General features: G+C 51.8%; 2 protein-coding genes and 1 pseudogene across 3 annotated transcripts in view; 1 reads left to right on the top strand and 2 right to left on the bottom strand.

Moving 5' to 3' along the window:
- The window catches only part of LOC307067901 (RAD52 motif-containing protein 1-like), a gene marked incomplete at both ends in the record, with an annotated part of 661,371 nt that overhangs the window by 352,396 nt on the left and 288,906 nt on the right, over positions 1-20,069 (top strand). The window lies entirely within an intron of this gene.
- On the bottom strand, positions 5,551-8,648 carry LOC307067380 (uncharacterized protein SPEM2-like; annotated as a pseudogene). Its single transcript has 6 exons — positions 8,631-8,648; positions 8,388-8,537; positions 8,168-8,225; positions 6,766-8,035; positions 5,896-5,980; positions 5,551-5,571 (listed from the first exon to the last, which is right to left on the bottom strand). The product of its transcript is annotated as an uncharacterized protein SPEM2-like (transcript).
- LOC307067379 (acetylcholine receptor subunit beta-like) lies at positions 9,840-18,473 on the bottom strand (the record flags this gene model as incomplete). The annotated part of the gene is made up of 5 exons (XM_079724862.1): positions 9,840-9,953; positions 10,258-10,420; positions 10,760-10,941; positions 11,436-11,659; positions 18,173-18,473. The coding sequence occupies 5 exons, from the start codon at positions 18,471-18,473 to the stop codon at positions 9,840-9,842; spliced, it is 984 nt and encodes a 327-aa protein (XP_079580988.1).

Here is a 20,069-nt window from a genome sequence, read left to right as displayed (position 1 = left end):
ATCTCCAGAATTCTTTTCATCATCTCAGACTGAAACCCTGTACCCATTAAACACTAACTCCCCTTTCTCCTCCCCACCCATCCCTGGCCATCATCACTCTACTTTCTGACTCAATGAATTTGACTAGTCAGGGGACCTGCATTCATGTTTTCATATGCAATTTTTTTGTTTCATATCTTTGTGTTTAAGTTTTGGGGTCTTTAGATCACCAGAGGGAGATGGAGAAGGGCTGGGAAGTGAGATTTACTCAATGCATTGAGGAAAGGAGAGAATGCAGACAGGAGAAAAGGTGGGAAAAGAGGCCCAGCCATCCCAGCCACTGAGGAACATTAGAGGGCAGGGCAGCTTGGACCCCCAGTCACCTGGCACACCTTCCTGGTGGCACCACAGTTCTTGCCCTGAGGCGTGTGTCTTACCCAGAAGAGGGGGTGGGCTGGGGAACAAAGATGGGAAACTGACTTTTCTCCCACCCAGAAAGCTGTTGCTTAGAACAGTGCCTCCCAGCTTTTCTCCCATCGTGGCTCCATCGGAAATGAGAATGCTTGTGTGGCACACTGGGGTAAAGTAACAAGCCAGTGGTCTCTGGCTGCACACAGCACCACCTGGCTACCCGGAGGACTGACAAGATCAATACCTCGGCACACCAGTAATGCAGTGGGCACACACCAGTAAAACCATAATACTGCAGCCCTTGGGTGGGCAGCCTGGACTCAGAGATTGGGATGCCAGGGGCTGGAGAACTTGATTCTTGAGGGTCTCTACCAAGTTTGGATCACAGAGTGAAGAGCTCTGTGCTAGAACTTGGGTGTGGGAGTGGATTAGAGAAGGAGAATACAAAAAATATGCTATAGGTTTACCCTAGGGGACGTACTTTTCATTTAAGCAGAAATGCTCCAACTCCTCTCTCTATTTTTAAAACATCTTTACTGAGATATAATTCACATACCATAAAATTTACCCATTTAAAGTATAAAACGCACAGTTTCAATTTCAGTGCTTGTGATTGGTCTATTCATATTTTCTATTTCTTCCTGAGTCAGTCTTGGTAGGTTGTGCATTTCTAAGAATTTGTCCATTTCTTCCAGGTTGTCCATTTTATTGGCATAGAGTTGCTTATAGTAATCTCTCATGATCTTTTGTATTTCTGCAGTGTCAGTTGTTACTTCTCCTTTTTCATTTCTAATTCTACTGATTTGAGTCTTCTCCCTTCTTTTCTTGATGAGTCTGGCTAATGGTTTGTCAATTTTGTTTATCTTCTCAAAGAACCAGCTTTTAGTTTGGTTGATCTTTGCTATCGTTTCCTTCATTTCTTTTTCATTTATTTCTGATCTGATCTTTATGATTTCTTTCCTTCTGCTAACTTTGGGGGTTTTTTGTTCTTCTTTCTCTAATTGCTTTAGGTGCAGGGTCAGGTTGTTTACTCGAAATGTTTCCTGTTTCTTAAGGTGGGATTGTATTGCTATAAACTTCCCCCTTAGAACTGCTTTTGCTGTGTCCCATAGCTTTTGGGTCGTCGTGTCTCCATTGTCATTTGTTTCTAAGTATTTCTTAATTTCCTCTTTGATTTCTTCAGTGATCACTTCATTATTGATTAGTGTATTGTTTAGCCTCCATGTGTTTGTATTTTTTACAGATCTTTTCCTGTAATTGATGTCTAGTCTCATAGCATTGTGGTCGGAAAAGATACTTGATACAATTTCAATTTTCTTAAATTTACCAAGGCTTGATTTGTGACCCAAGATATGATCTATCCTGGAGAATGTTCCATGAGCACTTGAGAAAAATGTGTATTCTGTTGTTTTTGGGTGGAATGTCCTATAAATATCAATTAAGTCCATCTTGTTTAATGTATCATTTAAAGCTTGTGTTTCCTTATTTATTTTCATTTTGGATGATCTGTCCATTGGTGAAAGTGGGGTGTTAAAGTCCCCTACTATGATTGTGTTACTGTCGATTTCCCCTTTTATGGCTGTTAGTATTTGCCTTATGTATTGAGGTGCTCCTATGTTGGGTGCATAAATATTTACAATTGTTATATCTTCTTCTTGGATCGATCCCTTTATCGTTATGTAGTGTCCTTCTTTGTCTCTTCTAATAGTCTTTATTTTAAAGTCTATTTTGTCTGATATAAGAATTGCTACTCCAGCTTTCTTTTGATTTCCATTTGCATGGAATATCTTTTTCCATCCCCTTACTTTCAATCTGTATGTGTCTCTAGGTCTGAAGTGGGTCTCTTGTAGACAGCATATATATGGGTCTTGTTTTTGTATCCATTCAGCCACTCTGTGTCTTTTGGTGGGAGCATTTAGTCCATTTACATTTAAGGTAATTATTGATATGTATGTTCCTATTCCCATTTCCTTAATGGCTTTGGGTTCGTTATTGTAGGTATAGTCCTTCTGTTGTGTTTCTTGCCTAGAGAAGTTCCTTTAGCATTTGTTGTAAAGCTGGTTTGGTGGTGCTGAACTCTCTCAGCTTTTGCTTGTCTGTAAACGTTTTAATTTCTCCATCAAATCTGAATGAGATCCTTGCTGGGTAGAGTAATCTTGGTTGCAGGTTTCTCTCCTTCATCACTTTAATTATGTCCTGCCACTCCCTTCTGGCTTGTAGAGTTTCTGCTGAGAGATCAGCTGTTAACCTGATGGGGATTCCCTTGTGTGTTATTTGTTGTTTTTCCCTTGCTGCTTTTAATATGATTTCTTTGTGTTTAATTTTTGACAGTTTGATTAATATGTGTCTTGGCGTATTTCTTCTTGGATTTATTCTGTATGGGACTCTCTGTGCCTCCTGGACTTGATTAACTATTTCCTTTCCCATATTAGGGAAGTTTTCAACTATAATCTCTTCAAATATTTTCTCAGTCCCTTTCTTTTTCTCTTCTTCTTCTGGAACCCTTATAATTCGAATGTTGGTGCGTTTAATGTTGTCCCAGAGGTCTCTGAGACTGTCCTCTGTTCTTTTCATTCTTTTTTCTTTATTTTTCTCTGCATCAGTTATTTCCACTAATTTATCTTCCACCTCACTTATCCGTTCTTCTGCCTCAGTTATTCTGCTATTGATCCCATCTAGAGTATTTTTCATTTCATTTATTGTGTTTTTAATCGATGCTTGATTCATCTTTAGTTCTTCTAGGTCCTTGTTAACTGTTTCTTGCATATTGTCTATTCTATTTCCAAGATTTTGGATCTGCGAAATAGAATCTTGGATCAGCTTTACTATCATTATTCTGAATTCTTTTTCAGGTAGACTGCCTATTACCTCTTCATTTGTTAGGTCTGGTAGGTTTTTATCTTGCTCCTTCACCTGCTGTGTGTTTTTCTGCTTTCTCATTTTGCTTATGTTACTGTGTTTGGGGTCTCCTTTTTGCAGGCTGCAGATTCGTAGTTCCCGTTGTTTTTGGTGTCTGTCCCCCGTGGCTAAGGTTGTTTCAGTAGGTTGTGTAGGCTTCCTGGTGGGGGGGACTAATGCCTGTGTTCTGGTGGTTGAAACTCGATCTTGTCTTTCTGGTGGACAGGTCCACGTCTGGTGGTGTGTTTTGGGGTGCCTGTGGCCTTATTATGTTTTTAGGTATCCTCTCTGCTAATGGGTGGGGTTGTGTTCCTGCCTTGCTAGTTGCTTGGCATAGGGTGACCAGCACTGTAGCTTGCTGGTCGTTGACTGAAGCTGGGTGCTGGTGTTGAGATGGAGATCCCTGGGAGATTTTCGCTGCTTGATATTATGTGGAGCTGGGAGGTCTCTTGTGGACCCGTGTCCTGAAGTTGGCTCTCCCACTTCAGAGGCACAGCACTAACTCCTGGCTGCAGCACCAAGAGCCTTTCATCCACCCGGCTCAGAATAACAGTGAGAAAAAGTAGAAAGAAATAATTAGTAGAAGAAAGAAAGAGAGATTGAAAGAAAGGAAGAAGGGAAGTAAGGAAGGAAGGAAGGAAGAAAGAAAGAAAGGAGGGAGGGAGGGAGGATGGAAAGAAAGGAAAGAAAGGAGGGAGGGAGGGAGGAATGAAAGCAAAAGGAAGAGTGAATGGAAGAAGAGAGGGAGGGAGGGAGGAAGGAAAGAAAGAAAGAAAGACAGGAGGGAGGGAGGGAGGGAGGAAGGAAAGAAAAAGAAAGTGGAAAGAAGAAGGGTGGGAGGGAGGGAGGGATGGAGGAAAGAAAAAGAAAGAAGGAAAGGAGGAGCGGAGGGAGGGAGGGAGGAAGGGAAGGGAGGAAAAAAAGAAAGAGCAGGTAAAGTAAAATAGAATAAAGTATGAAATATAGTAGCGTTATTAAAATTAAAAAGCAATTATTGAAAAAAAACACGGACCGAAAGAACCCTGGGACATATGGTGGAAGCAAAGCTATACAGAGAGAATCTTACACAGAAGATTACACATACACATTCACAAAAAGAGAGCAGGGGGAAAAATCAAAAATCTTGCTCTCCATGTCCACCTCCTCGATTTGGGATAATTCGTTGTAAAAAGAGGAAAAGGGCGAAAAGTCTGAAATCTTGCTAAGTCCACCTCCTTAATTTGAGATAATTCGTTGTAAAAAGAGGAAAAAAAACAGGGGGGAAAGTCTTAAATCTTGTCCTCAAGGTCCACTTCCTCAATTTGGGATGATTCGCTGTCCATTCATGCACTCCACAGACGCAGGGCACATCAAATGGACCGTGGAGCTTTAATCCGCTGCCTCGGAGGCTGCACAGAGAGATTTCCCTGTCTCTGCTCTCACAGCTCCCGGGTCTCAGCCTTGGACGTGGCCCCGCCTCTGCGCGTAGGTCGCCGGAGGGCGTCCGTTCTTCGCTCAGACAGGACGGGTTTAAAGGAGCCGCTGATTCGGGGGCTCTGGCTCACTCAGGCAGAGGGGAGGGAGGGGAATGCCCTCTCCTCGCGCACCAGGCAACAAAAGGGAAAAAAGTCTCTTGCCTCTCCGGTAGCTCCAGACCCTTTCCCCGGACTCCCTCCGGGCTAGCACTAACCCCTTCAGGGTCTCTTCCTGCCGCCAGCCCCAGACCTCTCCCTGCGCTCCGACTGAAAGCCGATACCCGAGCCTCAGCTCCCAGCCCCGCCCGCCCTGGCTGCCGAGCAGACAAGTCTCTCGGGCTGGTGTGTGCCTGAGGGCACCGATCCTCTGTGCCAAAATCTCTCTGCTTTGCCCTCCACACCCCTGTTGCTGTGCTCTCCTCCGCTACTCCGAAGCTTTCCCCCTCCGCCACCTGCAGTCTCCGCCCTCGAAGGGGCTTGTAGTGTGTAGAAACCTTCCCTCCTTCACGGCTCCCTCCCACTGGTGCAGGTCCCGTCCATATCCTATTGTCTCTGTTTATTCTTTTTTTCTTTTGACCTACCCAGGTATGTGGGGAGTTTCTTGCCTTTTGGGGTGTCTGAGGTCTTCTGTCAGCGTTCAGTAGGTGTTCTGTTGGAGTTGTTCAACGTGTAGATGAATTTCTGATGTATCTGTGGGGAGGAAGGTGATCTCCGCGTCTTACTCTTCCGCCATCTTCCTCCGGCTCTCTGGGAGAAACTCTTGAACGCAGCTTCTTGGGATCCACGGAGCAGCGCATGCGATGACTGCCTACACAGCTGGCTTGCTTGTCTGCAGGGAAAGGCGAGATGGGACAGGGCCTGGGTTCTTGAGGGGCTGAGAATCAAGGCAGGGATAGAAGAAAGGGGACAGGCCCACATCCCCTGAGCCCACACTGGCGCCCACTTAACTTTGGGGAAAATACGGTTGAAACCTGCCCGCAAGAATCTCTTCAGATGCATCCAGAGCTGAGGGAAGCAAGGGAGCGTGGAGTTTGGGATCAGGGTGAGCCCTGAAATCCAACCCTTGTTCGGCCACACTACAGCAGCCATCCCATCTCAGCCCCTTCAAGACCCCAGGGCTCCCCCAACCACACTGCCCAGATCCTGCCCTCACCAGATTCACCACGTTCATCCACACATTGAGCAAGATGATGCTGACCAGGATCAGAAGAATTGAGTCTCCTAGGTCTTGGCATTTCCTGGGTGTGGTGCCAGAGCACGCCTCGGCTAGGTAATGTGTTTGCTCAGCCATGGCCGGGGGTCCCAGGACTGCCTGAGTCCGCTGGCCTCCATATATATAGACTGGGAGACAGACTGGGTCATAATGGGGCAGGTGGTGGCGTCACAGTGAGGGAGGGGGACGAAAAGGAGGGCCAGGCGTGGCATTCCATGGTTCCCCGGGTGAGGTAAGCTGAGCCTGGACAGCCAAACAGGGCCCGGAGGCCGGCACACCTCCCCTCGAGCTGTCAAACATTCGCTCACCGCCCACTGACTCACTTGTTCAAATGTCACGTTCCATCTCTTGGCCCCTCCTGAGACTAGAAAGACCTTGGCCTCAGAGCCCTGAGGAAGGCCTGGCTGGAGTCCAGAGCCTCAGCCTTCTTCATGCCCTTCACTGGCTGTGGAGCTGGACCTGCCCAGATGTGGAACCTCCCAGTTTGGAAGCAGCTTCTTGTATGAGGCTCTTTGGGGACAGGGACAGCTGAGACACAGAGGAGGTGCCAAGAGACCAGTGGTTTGGAGACTGCAGCTGCAGATCTACTTAGTGCATGGTATCGGACCAGGAGGGGCCTGCTGGCAGGACTGTGGCCACTAAACCAAGGGGACCCTCAGGCCCAGAAGGGGACACTGGCTTCTTATTGCAGGAAGCCAAAGGCAGGGACCCAAGCTGGCAGAAGGAGTGGCGCTTCCAAGCCACAGACCGCCAATGTTTTCTGGACCATGGCGCTCTTTATTCCTCTCTCCATGCCCTGCCGCTCCCCACCCGCCCCCATTAGCTGCTGGCCAGTTCATTTTCCCAGTCTGGCTTCCGTGCAGAGAGGGCCTCGAGGCCAAGGTGGAAGGTAGCAGCGAGTTGGCCCGCGCTTGGCATCCTGCACTTGCCGCTTCAACTCCAGGCTGTCATACACCTGGTAGTTGGCATTTCCCCCTGGGTTCCGGCTGAGTGGCATGAAGGTTGGCATGGGTGGAGGGCGTTCGGTAGCCTGGACGTCGGGCAGAGTCTGGGAGGGGTGGAGGAGCAGCGCTGAGCTGGGATCCGAGGCCCGCTGGTAGAGGCCTCGGCCAGCACCGTGAGGGAGGCGGAGGCGGCCAGAGGGTGCCGCACAGGCAGCATCTCTGCCCATTCGGCCGCCCAGCGCCGCACCTCGTGGGGATCCCGGGAGTAGTTCAAGTGTCCCGTGGAGTGGTGCGGGCTGTGGTTGGGCTGGCTGTGAGCACAGCTGTGCAGGCTCCGTCCGTGGGCCGGTGGGGAGTTGCGCTGCCATGCTTCGGGCCGGTAGCCCTGAGGCACCAGAGCTGATGGAAGCTCAGAGCCCTCCAGACCACGCCGCCGCTGATCCCAGGAGTCATACGGGAGATGGCCCCCTGAGGGGTAAGTTCTGTGCCCCCCAGGGACCCACGAGCTCTTAGGGGGCAGCCGTCGGGTAAGTGATGGAGACGAGGTCCACTGGTCAGCATCCACATTGCCCCAGATGCGGGATGGCGAGCAAGGGGCCCCGAAGGACTGCAGCCCTAGCTCAGACTTGGCCTCCACACGCTTGGACATGCGGTGCAGCTCGGGCGACAGGTAGAGACAGGCTGGTGGCTGGATGGCCAGGATCCCACCCTGTCGACCCCAGAGGCCCACATTGGAGGGCAGACCCATCTGCCGGTAGAGCCCTCCCCAGCACCCCCACGGGTACTTGGGTTGTGGGAAGGAAAGTTGGTCCTCCTCCTCCAGGTAGGAGTCCGGGTCCTCCCAGTTAAAGGAGGGCATCGGAGGCAGCTGTGACATCCCGTTTAGGCGATGCGGCCTACGGAAGCCTGAGCAGCTGGAGGGGAATTTTCTAAATTCTTGGGCCTCCCCTGGTGGCTTCAGGGGTGGCGGCTGCAGCTGCGGCTACGGTTGCGGAGATGGTGGTAGGAGGACGAGGAGTAGCAAGTGGGCCGGGCCATTCTCACTTCCACAGGGTCCAGGGTGCAGTGGATGTGGATGTCTTGGGCCTTGGCTGGAGGATGTTTGGAGGAACTTTCACAAGCCTGTGAGATTTCATCTGTGGGAGGCGAGAGTCCGTGAGGGCAGGGCAACTGTCAGAAGATTTCAGGGTTGGGAACCTGGGAGCCTGGGTTTCTAGGGCCCTGGGAATGGCGAGGCGGGGTGCCCCCTAGCTGTCTTCTATAGTTACTTTTCTGAATAATACAATACATGGTCTTGTCTAAGGCATTCTGGAGCCCATGCCATATCTGGTGTGGGGTGGGGTGGGGTGGGTGAAAATGAAGGCCAGGCTCTCTACACTCACCACCACTCCCAGCCAAGACCGTTCCTGCAGACGGAGGTGCAGGCTGCAGCTGGTTCCCACCCTCAGCCATCTTCACCCCTACTGGTGATCCCCAACCATCGCTGACCATAGTTGCCATGCTGATCCCAATGCTGACAAGAATGACAAGGCCCAGCAACAGGAGTAGGAAGTCCTCCGCATTCTGGGTACTTTCTTGGTATTGATGGCAGCACCACAGGTTGTCATACCAGAGCTGGTGTTCCATGGTGGGCGGGTCCTAGGGCCGCCTGAGCCGTGGGACGCCCCACCCCCCCCAACCCCACCGGCCCTGACCCACACTGCACTCATGCCAGGACCTGGGGACACCCACCAACAGGTGAGGGAGCATGGTCATAATGAGGCCCATTGCAGGGAGTCACAATGCGGAGTTGTCCAATCTTTCATCCACTCAGCTGGTCCTTTAGGTGGCCGTCTCTGCCCTTGGCTCCCACTACATGGAGCCTAGTCCCCAGAGTTCAGTCTGTCCTTCTGTCTCCATGGGGCCTTGCTTAACTTGATTTGCAAGCAGGGTTGCTACAGATGAGAGACAGTCTTCATAGTGACTGGATCATGCATATAGGATTTCCTCCATTTCATTGTTCAAGACATTAGGACCGCTTACGTAGCCTGTTGGGCTTCTTAGAACTAGCCTGCAGTTCTTTAAAAGTTTCAAGAGAAGCCAGAAATCCAAATTGCTCTGTGAAATAGCCACATTTTAAAAGTAGCAAACCAATTCAAATTTTAAACTCTGCTGGCCAACAACATGGGCCACACAAAACACACCAGTTTGTAACCTCTGATGTATACTGTATAATGCTTTTGTTCTCATCTTCTCATATGATCCTCAGACTAGGCAGCAGATACTATTATTCGCTTCATTTTACAGATGGAGAAACTGAGGCACAGAGCAGTTTAGTAGCTTGTCCAAAGTTTGAGCATCACAGCTGGAACTTGAGGTTTTTACAGTGTGCTTTTTTATCCTCATTACAAATGCATCCTTTTAGAAAGAACCTTTTCTTATCCTAAAGATAATACATATTACAAAATACAATAAAGTACAGAAAGGTCAAAACAAAGAAAAAACGACCACTAGTCCCAACATGCCAACATAAGCACTATTACTTAGTGTATTTCCTTACAGAAAAAATAATTTCCCTATTCATTCAATCAGAGGTACCGGCTGTATAGGTTAGGATCTGTGCTAGGTGCTGGGGATATTACAGTGAACAGCCATAGTTCCTGCCCTCAGAAGGCTTACAATCTAGTTCTTGTTCTTTGTTCCATTCATTCCCAACCTAGATGTGAATATCCAACGGGGCTTCTTCAAGAAGCCAAAGAGTAAATAAGCGGATAGTGCATGTCAGGTGGGCCCAAGGCCCCCAGCTGCCCAGTCCCACTTGGGCTTCCTCCCTAGAAACGAAACGAGGAGAGGATTGGACTCCTAGTGAAGGAGTTAAGATGCAGAAAGGGATAGGACTTGAGAGTACTATCAAACTCTCAATTCAAGTGGCCGAGGGCCTCGGTCTCGGCCCTCTCGTCCTCAAGGAAAGGGGTCGGGAGGGGGCAAGTGGTAGGTGGCGTCCAGAAAGATGACGAGGGTCCACAGGAAGAGGCGGTCCACCACCATGGCCACAAACTGCCAGTCCTCCTTCAACTGGGGGTAGGAAGATTAAACTGTTCCTGGGCTCCAGACAACCAGGGAAGGCGGCCTCAAGGCCCTGTACTGCACCCAGGTCCTAATACCACAGCTTTGAGACAAGGGCGGGACCGCAGAATAGCAGAGAGCGAAACTGCGGGCGACGGATGTGAGTAAAGAACAAGTGGGAAGCCAGGGGGCGGGACCAAGTGAGGCAAACTTCCAATCAGAAAAAAAATCGAGTTCTGGGGGTGGAGCCTAAGTTTGCCGGTGGAGCCAAGGCCACCCAGGCCTTGCCTTAGCCCACCCTCTTTGGAGTCACAGCTTCGTGGTCCTCCTGTTCCCGCAGCTGTTGAGCGGTGTAGCTGATTGAAGAAACGACCTCCCGTAGGTCGGGAGGCAGGCACACAGCCCGGCTTGGACCATCGATAAATGGCCGCAGGTCCGGGGCAGACAGTTCAGGCTGGAACGTGGAAGAGGCGAGTCTGTTTGGCCACGACCGGGGCACAAAGATGGCCTGCGTGGGTGCTCTAGGCCCCGCCCCAACTCCCTCCTCCAACGCCCATCCAGGTTTCCAAACGTGAGAGAGCCCTTCAGGTTCTCTTCAACAGCGGCGACCTCTCTAGCCTTCCGCAATTCCTCCTATTCCCTTACGCTTTAGTTCCCACCTCCCCGCACAGTGGGCAACAGAAGGGGGACTACAACTCCCATGATGCTCAACCACGACATCCTCTGAGAGCTTAGGACGCCTGCCTCCGCACAGTCTTCTGGGAACTGTAGTTCGCCCTCTCCCTTCTACGTGGGCCATGGGGAGTAGATACTACCTGTTGGGTTTGGGGAAGAGAAAATCATGTGGTGGCTTGCGGATGAAATATTCATCTGTTCCCCGACCCCAGCCACTTCCTGGAGAATCCCTGAGAGGTATAGGAGGTGGCTCCGGTATCTGGTCTCTCTCAGGTTTGGGTCTCTTCAGACCCAGATACGGAGGGAGTTTGTGGATAAAGATCTGCAGAGTAGAAGAAGAGGCGTGTTGGAGGGGGCTCTTATGCTTTCAGACCAGAAGGGAAGCCGCCAACCACCCCCACGGCACGTGCCCATTCCTGCGCATGCGTGTATGCATCCCACAGATGAAATGCAACTACACAGTCCAAGAGTCCTTAAGGGGGTTAGGAGGCATCCTGACTGGAAAGAAAAGTTCTGAGGGCTTCCACCCTGATAGTACCTAACCCTGAGAATGCTTCCTTGGGACCCACGATGGGCAGTATTGATGAAGAGAGTCTGGGATCTACGCAATGTTAATGATGGGAAGATAAAATTAATTGGGCAACATTTCAACACCCAAAGACCTTGGCACTTTGACACTCTACCAGGAGTTGTAGTTCTCCCTCAGGTCTGTGAAAGGAAAGGTTGAAAGTTGGTGGGAGTGAGGAGCGATACCTGGACAAAAAGCCAAATACTGGGATTGAGAGTTAACACAGGTTGGAGAGGAGATCTTCTTACCTGACGGACCCAAAGGGGCATTTGGTGGGTGTGGGGTGAGCGATGGTGCAGGTTGAGGACTACGATGTTAAGGATGACTGAGAAGGTGACGAGGACCATGGTAAACATGAGGTATTTGATAATGACGGGGACAGACAGGGAGGTCTCAGGCACTTTGTCTGCCAGCAGCAGCAGGAACACAGTAAGGGTCAGCAGGGCAAAGATTGAGAGCCCTATCTGCTCTACTTGGGGGACAGAGGGGAAGGCGGAAGGATTAGGCTTTGCCAGAAAGCAATCTCCCTGGCATAATCAGTGACCGTGTTTCCAGCCCACTCAAGGACAGGCTTTTGGAAGGGCCAACTGCATGCAAATAACTCCTACATTTATACCTCCAACCTGGACTGATTCCCCTAAATTCCACACTTGTATCCACCTGCCTACTTAACCTCTCCATTTGGGTGTCCAATAGACATCTCGAACTTAACATGTCCAAAACTTAATTCCCTCACCACCGACTCCCCACACAGTCTTCCTCAGGTCATAAATGACAACTCGATCTTTCCTGTGGCTCAGGCCAAATCCCTTGGAGTCATTCTCAGCTCTCCTCTCTCTCATCCCATATCCAATCCATACCAAACCCTATTGGCTCTACCTTCAACATATATCCTGAAACTGATGACTTATCCCATCTACCACTACCATCCTGGTACAAGCCACCATTACCTCAGATCTGAGTTATTACAAAGGCCTCCTCTTTGCTTCATCCTTTGCCCCCCCTGCTGACTGTTCTCAACAGAGCAGCCACATTGATCCCGTTAAAATGTAAATCAGATCAACCAAGAGCCCAAACACAGCCCAGAATGGGGGAGGCAAGTTTGCATACATCTGGTCGTGACCCAAGAGACCAGATGAGGAAAACTGAAGCCTGGGCTCTTTCTCACAGGCTGGGGAAATCAGGCATTGGGTGCCCATCCCTACATCTTACCTCCTCCCCAGAGGGTGGCTTCTGAGCCACCCTAAAAAGAACTAAGTTCTCTGCGCTCTGGGGGAGCTTTAAGATGCTGGGGGTGGGTGACAGGGAAAGGAAAATTGCTCTAAGCTCTAAAGCACTGCTCTCCAATAGCATTTTTCATGATGATAGAAATGTTCTAAATCTGTGCCGTCCAATGCGGTAGCCACTAGCTCCATGTGGCTACTGAGCACTTAGAAGATCATGGCACTGAGGAAGAGAATTTCTTTTTTTTTTTTCTGGCCAAGCCATGAAGCTTGCGGGGTCTGAATTCCCTGACCAGGGATTGAACCACCGCCACATCAGTGAAAGCGCCACGTCCCAACCACTGGACTGCCAGGGAACAGAATTGGATGTCACGGAAATTCTGTTCCCTGAGGAAGAGAAGTTTTAACTTTTTAACTTAATTTTTAATAGAATTAATTTTCCTTAATTTTAAGTAATTTACATTCTAATAGGCCTTTGGCTAGTGGCTACTGTAATTGACAGTGCAGCTCTAGGGCCTTGGGGATAACGGATTTAGCTAGAGAGCGATGGAGGGAAAGCAGGGATAGTTTCGGTCCTCATCAGGCCCTGTGGGATGGGGCTGGGTTGGATGTCCTCCAAAGTCCACAGAACACTTCTCTTGTCTCTTTATTCCTCATGCTTACCTGTCCCCTCTTTTTCTATGTTTCTCACCACACACTGATATCCCCACTCCTTGATGGTCTCCGGTGAGTTGTTGGATGTTGGAAGCCATCCTGGAGCCATTGCACCATGACAAAGTCATGAAGCAACGGAAGGCGAAACTGCAAGGCAGCGCCGTGCCAGGAAGGTGGACTACAGCTCTGTTGTTATGTTTTATGATAATAAATTTAAATATAGGGGCAATTTTGGGGGGATGTTGCTCCACGTGAAAGAAAAATTCCTCTAGGACTCCCCCTCCTGAAACTACCACAGAATGGGAAGTACCCACTAAAGACCCGGGGAAATGGGTAAAGAATTAAGAGCCTGGAACTAAAGGGATATTTTTATGAAAAACACCCTCTAGTATGGAGTTATGGCCATGGGCTGGAGTTCCTGATGACATAGGAAATTTATGGTTCTATTATAAAGGAAGATTAATTATAGAAAAGCAAATGCCTAGAGCAGAATTAGTTGCTAGGATAGGGAGAAAGCACTGTCTCAGTTGAAGGAAACAACGAGAAAGGGCATGCAGGGTACATTGTAAATATTTTCGTGGAACCATTGTAAAAGGTTGCCCATGCAAGAAGAGAAATAGGAACAAGTAGCTTCAACTTTTACAATTAAAATAATCATATAACTGCTTGGCTTGGTTACTAAGAAATAACCTGTGATTAATGGGAACTTGGGAAATATTTTAATAGGACATCTAGAAACTAGGGCATATTTTTAAAAAAAAATCTTTAGAGAACATTTTGAGGTTTGATTGTGCTAAGATTGTTTGGTCACATACCTGGTAATGTAATCAACTACAATATATAAACCTGTGATTGTAAACAATAAAGAAGAGAGAGAAACATGCAATGCTGATACTTTAAGAAGTGTAATAGATTTATTTCCTTCGCCGACGCTATCTATCCCTCGGGTATCCCTTGACTCGCTGGAGCTGGACTCCGGCAGTTGGATGTCGCCCTATGAAGGCGCCTGGGAGACAGAGCATCGCACTTGTCCCTGTCTGCTGTCTCTGGCGGGCGTCAAAGACCACACGCCCTAGAGAGAGCTTCACACTTGTCCCTGTCTGCTGTCTCTGGCGGGCGTCAAAGACCACACGCCCTAGAGAGAGCTTCTCACTTGTCCCCGTCTGCTGTCTCTGGCGGGCGTCAAAGACCACACGCCCTAGAGAGAGCTTCGCAGTTGTCCCTGTCTGCTGTCTCTGGCGGGCGTCAAAGACCACACGCCCTAGAGAGAGCTTCGCACTTGTCCCTGTCTGCTGTCTCTGGCGGGAATCAAAGACCACATGCCCTAGCCGGGTGCCTGCTGGTTTTGGGAGGTGTAGACATCTGGCCATAGTTCTGGCAGGCTGGGGGAACGGTATCGGGTGGTACACCCAGGCTTGGCTGCCTGTTCGCTGCGAGGAGGTTAGCAGGTCATTGTAGGGCCCCTGAGCCTTGGCAGAGCAGGAGTTGTGACTGGCTGGGACAGAAGTCCATGGTATGTGCTGCCCTGCATCCTCCTTTCGAGGAACTGTCTCAGATATAAATGACTTTTGGGTCTGACGTGGGCCCCAAACTTGGACAGAGTCAGTTCCTAGAGGGTTCTTGTGGAGGCCTGAGTTGTTATGGAGGCCTCGTCTCTTGGATAAGCCAGAGTCTTGAGTAAGGGCTGGACTCTTATGGGGGCCAGGATCTCGATTAATTCCTGAGTCTTTGTGGAAGTTAGGGTCATGGGTATGTTCTGAGCTCCTGTAAATTCCAGCATCTTGGGTAAGTCCAGGATTCGTATGGAGGTCAGAATCTTGAGTAAGGCCTTGGCTCCTGCAGACTCCAGAATCTTGGGTCAGGCCTGGATTCTTGTAGTCTCCGGAGTCTCGGGTAAGGCTTGAGCCCTTATGGAGGCGAGCGGTTTGCACAAGACCTGGGCTCTTATGGAGATCAGACTCCTGGCAAAGGACTGAGCTCTTGTTGACTGCAGAGTCTTGGGCATGGCATGGACTCTTCTGTGGCCAAGAATCTTGGGTAATGACTGGATTCTTCTGAAGGTCAGAGTCTTGGGAAAGGCTTGGATTCTTGCAGAGGTAAGGGTCTGCGGTAAGGCCTCGAAGTTCGTGGAGGCCTGGATCTTGAGCAAGGCCTGGGTTCTTGGGGAGGCCTGTGTCTCCGGTAAGGCCTGGGGTCCTTTGGAGGACAGAGCATTGGTTGAGACCTAGACTCTCATGAAGTTCTGGGGGTTGGGGCTGGTTTGGGGTTTGGGAAGTGGTGGATAACTGGGGAGGGATGGGGCCCTGGGGAGAGAGGACAGACTGAGGAGACTTGGAGGTTGGGGGAAAGGTGAGGGTTTGTATTAAGGTGGAGGGCTTCTGGTGGTTGCTGTGTTGATGAAGGACAAAGGATCTGGGAAAACAAGAGGCAGAGAAAGAGTGCATGGTGGAGGCATGGTGCATGGTGAGCTCTGGGCACTGGTCGGAGAATGGAAGCAAGGTTGAGAAGGTGCAGCATCCTTGGAGTACACCTGGAATTTGGGGTAGACTGGAGTCTGGGGATCCGTGTTTCTCTTCTCAGACTGGCAAGGATGGGAGCTACGGTGAGCGAAGGTCTTGGACTGTACAAATTTGTCTTTGGCATCATTTGGGATCTTCCATTCCATATTCCCCAACTCCACGTAACCCAGTATGGACCCTGTGGAGGGCTTGGCACTGTCCCCACTACATTGCTTCAGTGTTTGCTCAGCTGTACCAGAGCTCACCAGACCATGCCCCTCTTGGGGCCTGGAGAGGGTACCCAAGTCATTTCTGGAGTACCCAGAGTTCTGAGGGGGACACACATGGAATAAGTTCTGCTTCATGCTGCGGGCATAGTAGACCACATAGCCAGAGGAGAGGCCTTGGTCGAAGGTAGACAAGGTAGAGAGAATAGAATCTAGGATGGGGGTACGGGTGGTGGAAGGGACTGGAGTGGTCGTCAGGGCCATGACCAGTGCTGGGACAGAGGTTGTGGCAGAGATCGGGACAGGGGCTGGTGTAGGGGCTAGGGCAGGAGTAGTAGCAGGGGCAGAAGTTGGGGGAGGGACCAGAGTGTTGGCATGGGTATAGGTCAGATGAGCATGGGTCAGGGTGCAGAGAGAAGTGTGGCCCAGGAATTGGGCTGAGGCATGTGAGGGGGCCCGGGCTTGGGCCTGGGCTGGGGTATGGGCTGAGGTATGCTCCGGGCCATGGACCTGGGCAGGGCTGTGCTCAGGGTTGAGGGCTGGTGAGGGGGTCTGGGCCTGGGGGGTAGTGTGCTCAGGGAGGTGGAATGTGGAGCAAGTCTGGGCCTGAGGTGGGGCGTGCACAGAGGGGTGCTTGTAGGAGAAGGTCTGGGCCTTGGCAGGAGAATGTGCAGGGAGCTGAACTGGGGGGCAGGTCTGGGCCCGGGCTGGGGCCTGGGCTGAGTCATAGTCTGGGGTCTTAGTCTTGCTCTCTTGGGGCAGGCAGAGTGGAACCACGTCCACCTTGCTTCTCCTGCGGAGCTTGGAAGATGTCTCTCACCTGGAGTTAAAGGTGGCTTGGGACTTTAAGGCTGTGAACGGAGGGTGCTCCCCAGCTCGAACTACACCCTCCTTTCACAGTCCCTGTAGAGCCTCCGTGGAAGCCCAAGCCCGTCCACACTGAGGCGACATCCAGCAGCTCTTAGAAGCCATCTCATCATCTGTTTCTGGTATCCAGGGGTCAAGTTGGTTTGGGTGCCTGTGCACGAAGCTTGGGCGATGCTGGAAGTGGGGAGAAACTCTTGAGCACATATGCTTGGGATCCACGGAGCAGCGCATGCACATGCGATGGCTGCCTACACAGCTGGCTTCCTTGTCTGTGGGGAAAGGCGAGATGGGACAGGGCCTGGGTTCCTGTGGGGCTGAGAATCAAGACAGGGATTGAAGAAAGGGGACAGGCCCACATCCCCTGAGCCCACACTGGCGCCCACTTACCTTTGGGGAAAATACGGTTGAAACCTGCCCGCAAGAATCTCTTCAGATGCATCCGGAGCTGAGGGAAGCAAGGGAGGGGGGAATTCGGGATCAGGGTGAGCCCTGAAATCCAACCCTTGTCTGGCCACACCGCAGCAGCCCTCCCATGTCAGCCCCTTCAAGATCCCAGGTCTCCCCCAACCCCACTGCCAAGATCCTGCCCTCACCCGAGTCACCACTTTGATCCCCACGTTGAGCAAGATGAAGCTGACCAAGATCAGAAGAATTGAGTCTCTTAAGTCCTGCCATTTCCTGGGGGTGGTGCCAGAGCACGGCTGGGGTAGTTAATGGGTTCGCTCATCCATGGCCAGGGGTCCCAGGACTGCCTGAGTCCCTTGGCCTCCATATATATACTGGGAGCCAGAGTGAGTCATAATGGGGCAAGGGGTGGTGTCACAGTGAGGCAGGGGGATGAAAAGCAGGGACCAGCGTGGCATTCCCTGGTTACCAGGGTCAGGTAAGCTGAGCCTGGTCAAACAGGGCCCGGAGGCTGGCATTCCTCCCCTCGAGCGGTGAAACATTCGCTCACCGCCCGCTGACTCACTTGTTCAAATGACACATTCCAACTCTTGGCCCCTCCTGAGACTATTAAGACCTTGGCCTCAGAGCCCTGCGGAAGGACTGGTTGGAGTCCAGATCCTCAGCCTTCTTCATGCCCTTCACTGGGCGTGGAGCTGGACCGGCCCAGATGTGGAACCTCCCAGTTTGGAAGCAGCTTCTTGTATGAACCTCTTTGTCAACAGGGACAACTGAGACAAAGAGGAGGTGCCCAGAGACCAGTGGTTTGGAGTCTGCAGCTGCAGGTCTACTTAGTGCATGGTATCGGACCAGGAGGGGCCTGCTGGCAGGACTGTGGCCACTAAACCAAGGGGACCCTCAGGCCCAGAAGGGGACACTGGCTTCTTATTGCAGGAAGCCAAGGGCAGGGAACAAGGCTGGCAGGAGTGGTGCTTCCAAGCCACAGACCACCAATGTTTCCTGGACTCTGGTGCTCTTTATCCCTCTCTCCATGGCCAGCCGCCCCCCGACCCTGCCCCCATTTGCTGCTGGCCAGTTCATTTTCCCAGTCTGGCTTCAATGCAGGGAGGGCCTCGAGGCCGAGGTGGAAGGTAGCAGCGAGTTGGCCCGCGCTTGGCTTCCTGCACTTGCTGCTTCAGCTCCAGGCTGTCATACACCTGGTAGTTGGCATTTCCCCCCGGGTTCCCGTGGAGTGGCATGAAGGTGGGCTGGGGTGGAGGGTGCTCAGTAGCCTGGACGTCTGGCAGAGTCTGGAAGGGGCGGAGGAGCAGCGCTGAGCTGGGATCTGAGGCCCACTGGTAGAGGCCTCGGCCAGCACCGTGAGGGAGGCGGAGGCGGCCAGAGGGTGCCGCACAGGCAGCATCTCTGCCCATTCAGCTATCGGCGCCACACCTCGTGGGGATCCCGGGAGTAGTGCAAGTGTCCCGTGGAGGGGCGCAGGCTGTGGTTGGTCTGGCTGTGAGTACAGCTGTGGAGGCTCCGTCCTTGGGCTGGGGGGGATTTGGGCTGCCAGGCTTCGGGCCGGCAGCTCCGAGGCACCAGAGCGGATGGAGGCTCAGAGGCATCCAGACCACGCTGCCGCTGATCCCAGGAGTCATACGGGAGATGGCCCCTTGAGGGGTAAGTGCTGTGCACCACAGGGACCCACGAGCGGTTAGGGGGCAGCCGTCGGGGAAGTGGTGGAGAAGAGGTCCACTCGTCAATGTCCATGTTGCCCCAGATGCGGGATGGTGAGCAGGGGGCCCCGAAGGACTGCAGACTTAGCTCGGACTTGGTCTCCACACGCTTGGGCATGCGGTGCAGCTCGGGCGACACGTAGACAGGGTGGTGGTAGGCTGGCCAGGATCCCACCTTGGTGACCCCAGAGGCCCATGTTGGAGGGCAGGCCCATCTGCTGGTAGAGCCCTCCCCAGCACCCCCAAGGGAACTTGGGTTGTGGGAAGGAAAGGTCGTCCTCCTCCTCCAGGTAAGAGTCCAGGTCCTCCCAATCAAAGGAGGGTATCAGCCGCAGCTGTGACATCCCGTGGCTGCGATGCAGCCTACAGAAGCCTGAGCGGCTGTAGGGGAACTGTCTGCGGATCTTCGGCCTCCGCTGGTGGCTACATGGGCGGCGGCTGCAGCTGCAGCTACAGTTGCGGAGATGATGGTAGGAGGACGAAGAGTAGCAAGTGGGCCGGGCCATTCTCACTTCCACAGGGTCCAGGGTGCAGTGCATGTGGATGTCTTGGGCCTTGGCTGGAGGATGTTTGGGGGAACTTTCACAAGCCTGCGAGATTTCATCTGGGGCAGGTGAGAGTCCATGAGCACAGGGCAACTGTCAGAAGAGTTCAGGGTTGGGAACCTGGGGACCTGGGTTTCTAGGGCCCAGGGAATGGCAGGGTCGGGTTGCCCCCTACCTGTCTTCTGTACTTACTTTTCTGATTAATCCAATACATGGACTTTTCTAAGGCTTTCTGGAGCCCATGCCATATCTGGCGTGGGGTGGGGTGGGGTGGGTGAAAATGAAGGCCAGGCTCTCTACCTTCACCCCCATTCCAAGCCAAGAACATTGCTGCAGACGGTGGTGCAGGCTGCAGCTGGTTCCCACCCTCAGCCCTCTTCACCCCTACTGGTGATCCCCAACCATCATTGACCATAGTTGCCAAGCTGATCCCAATGCTGACAAGAATGACAAGGCCCAGCAGCAGGAGTAGGAAGTCCTCCGCATTCTGGGTACTTTCTTGGTATTGATGGCAGCACCCCAGGTTGTCATAACAGAGCCAGTTTTCCATGGTGAGTGGGGGGTCCTAGGGCCACCTTGACCACGGAACGCCCCCGGCCCACCGGCTCTGACCCACACTGCACTCATGCCAGGACCTGGGGACACCCACCAACAGGTGAGGGAGCATGGTCATAATGAGGCATGTTGCAGGGAGTCAAAATGCAGAGGGGTCCAATCTTTCATCCACTTAGCTGGCCCTTTATGTGGC

This window comes from Hyperoodon ampullatus (genome assembly GCF_949752795.1).
Source record: "Hyperoodon ampullatus genome assembly, chromosome: 19".
NCBI classification, from domain to species: domain Eukaryota; kingdom Metazoa; phylum Chordata; class Mammalia; order Artiodactyla; family Ziphiidae; genus Hyperoodon; species Hyperoodon ampullatus.
The sequence above is the reverse complement of the archived record's forward strand: the minus strand, read 5'-3'. Positions and strand labels throughout refer to the sequence as shown.